The sequence below is a fragment of the Cebus imitator genome, unplaced genomic scaffold (genome assembly GCF_001604975.1).
Source record: "Cebus imitator isolate Cc_AM_T3 unplaced genomic scaffold, Cebus_imitator-1.0 Scaffold38, whole genome shotgun sequence".
In the NCBI taxonomy this organism is placed as follows: Eukaryota; Metazoa; Chordata; class Mammalia; order Primates; family Cebidae; genus Cebus; species Cebus imitator.
The window spans coordinates 8,669,060-8,671,849 of record NW_016107353.1 but is presented as its reverse complement, the minus strand read 5'-3'; the positions used below and the strand labels follow the sequence as shown (position 1 = coordinate 8,671,849).

Below are 2,790 nucleotides of genomic sequence, written 5' to 3'. Positions count from 1 at the left end.
TATGCATTTGTTAAAACTCATTGACTTGTATATTTAAGATCTATGCATTTGACTATAAGTAAATTTTACTTCAATAAAAAAATTAAATTGAATGTGTAACGCTCTCAGTTGGCTTATTTACTTCCTTTTTTATATGCTTTCTTGCAAACCAGTGTTTAGGTAGGACCCAAATTTATTCAATCCGTTCTCTAATTTACAAATGCAGTCTCTGACCTATTCATTTTGCAGTTAAATTGTGTGTTTCTGTTTCCTTTCTTCTTAGATTATGAACTCCTTAAGAAGACTGGCTCTTCTGTACACTGTGTTCTGAGAGCCTCATATGGTACCATGAACTTTGTGGGTGCTTCACAAATATCTAATTTATTTCTCGACTCTCAGCATTTGCTCATAATTAAAGTTGGCTGAACTAAACCAAGATAGGATAAAATATCAGTCATTTAAGGGGGTGAATTAGAGCATGCCTGGGAGTGTTTGTGCTTGTACAGTACATCTCTCCATTCCAAAACAGATGAATAATGATTTGGGTTCATTTCATATTAGCTATTTATTTTTTCTTAATTACTGAACATGATTAATATTTTCTATTTTTAATGGGTCCAGGAAGTCACTTCAAAAATGTTGTAACAGCATCTTTAACAAAGTTAAAGATTACTGTGACCCGATTCCTTGTCAGAAACTTCATTAATGGAAATGATATTACGTAGGATGCATAGCATGCGTCTAAGAAAAAACCCCCTAATGTCAGCTAAATGAGTATACAAGTATGTACAACATCCCCCTGGAACACACTAATTAAAAGCAATTTAAACGGGAGGCAAATATCAAATACGAATTGGTATCTTGAACCTAAGAGAGTGAATAAGGTTAACTACTAAGGGTGTGTCCTTGGGAGACAAGAAAGGATAAAAGGGAGAAACTCTGGGCAGACGGAGAGAAAGAGAAAGAAGTGGAGGACAAATGGGAAGACATTTATTTTAAGACATCAGAAGTTTGAATTCATCAGTTCAGGGGCCCCATGTGCTCCTTTCTTTCATCCTCAGCATTTATTGCGCATTGATTTTGCACCAGGTGCTTTGCGAGGCAGTCTAGGATATCATAGGCATGTACAAAGGATCCATAATCTCCAACATTTGGGTAACTGTCTCTCTTATTGCATTTATGGATCCTAGCACTCTACCTGCTCCCTATTTAGGTTTTAAACCCTCACGAAGATCCTGCTGTATCTTATAACCTCCCTTTTCCTTTCCCAGAGCATTTTAAGCCGTGGAAGTAGCATAGTGTCATGGCCCTTTAAGCCCCAGAGAAGGGGTTTTTGCCTTGGGCCCCATGTCTTAGCAGGCTCCATGTACCACGAGCACAAAAATATGTTTATTAAAAAATCCATGGGCAGGAGTTACCTGTGGTATGGTCTCAGCTCTGGCACAGCATGACCTGTGATCCTAAACAGCCTCTTTCAAGATTAATAGCAGCATTCACCTTGCCATCTTTTGTCCTGTGTTCTTCAAATAAAAGGTGATTGTGCTGGAATTCTGTGAAGGTTGTAGTTTGGGCCACTGCCAACTTCAGAAACATATTATTTCTGAGGGAGGTATTTGAGCAGTAGAAGTGCTTAGGTAAGACAAAAAAGCAAATTATCAGTTCTTTCCTCTCAGATCATATAAATATATTTTTGCATAATGAATTATATCCCAATACTGCCCAGCATCCATTTACTTGCTTGCTCTTAACATGGCACCTGGGAAACATTTTGCAATATTAAATGATTTGTATTACTCATACATCTACCTATGTAGATACAGATATGTAGGTTTAGATATAACATTCATGAAGCATGATACTGATTCTTCACATAAAAGCTTGGATATTGATATTGATTTTAAATATGGCAAAAATAGTATATGCTAATGATTTATATGATGGAATTAAGTAGTCTATAATATTTTAGCAATTATAATAATTTATCATATGTGGCTTCATTACAATGTTTAGACACAAAACATAAAGTTCATGATTTGCTTCTGAGTCTAATTATTGCTTTAGAAATTTTATTTCACTTGCTGTTGTCTCAGTGCTGTTGTTCTCCAAATTGAAATTGGTAAAATAGAAAAAACAAACTTACATAGGGACTTCTGTGGCTCAAGAAAGGCTATTTAATTTGGAGTTACTTATAGTAGAAGGACATAATGTAAAAATCTTGATTATGACCACATAATTAGTGATTTTGGTAAAATGAAAGCAAGAGTAGTAAATTTTACAGAATCAGTGTAATTAATGAATTATATATGCCTTTGTTACTCACCCAGTTTTCACTGGCTCATCAACAGAACACTCTGACATGTGCAATTGTAATTAAATTCGATTGTCTTTGATATTTACCTGACTTGTGATCACATAGAAACATTGTTTTAGAGCCCCTGCCGAGTCGTTGCTTTGAGGAGACATGTGCGAGTTGTCTGCTGTGCCCGCTCTTCGTGCTCTCTCGTTTCCATCAGCGCGCCAGCAGGATGGCCCACAAGCAGATCTACTACTCGGACAAGTACTTCGACAAGCACTACGAGTACCGGCATGTTATGTTACCCAGAGAACTTTCCAAACAAGTACCTAAAACTCACCTGATGTCTGAAGAGGAGTGGAGGAGACTTGGTGTCCAACAGAGTCTAGGCTGGGTTCATTACATGATTCATGAGCCAGAACCACATATTCTTCTGTTTAGACGACCTCTTCCAAAAGATCAACAAAAATGAAGTTTACCTGGGGAATATCAAATATTTTTCAAATTTAATGTATATG

The 2,790-nt window shown here is 36.6% G+C and overlaps 1 protein-coding gene across 1 annotated transcript; it reads left to right on the top strand.

The window, feature by feature from the left end:
• Positions 1 to 2,415: 2,415 nt before the first annotated feature.
• On the top strand, positions 2,416 to 2,784 carry LOC108302139 (cyclin-dependent kinases regulatory subunit 2-like). The gene has a single exon (XM_037737455.1). The coding sequence runs from the start codon at positions 2,505 to 2,507 to the stop codon at positions 2,742 to 2,744; it is 240 nt and encodes a 79-aa protein (XP_037593383.1). The 5' UTR covers positions 2,416 to 2,504; the 3' UTR covers positions 2,745 to 2,784.
• The last annotated feature ends 6 nt before the right edge of the window (positions 2,785 to 2,790 follow it).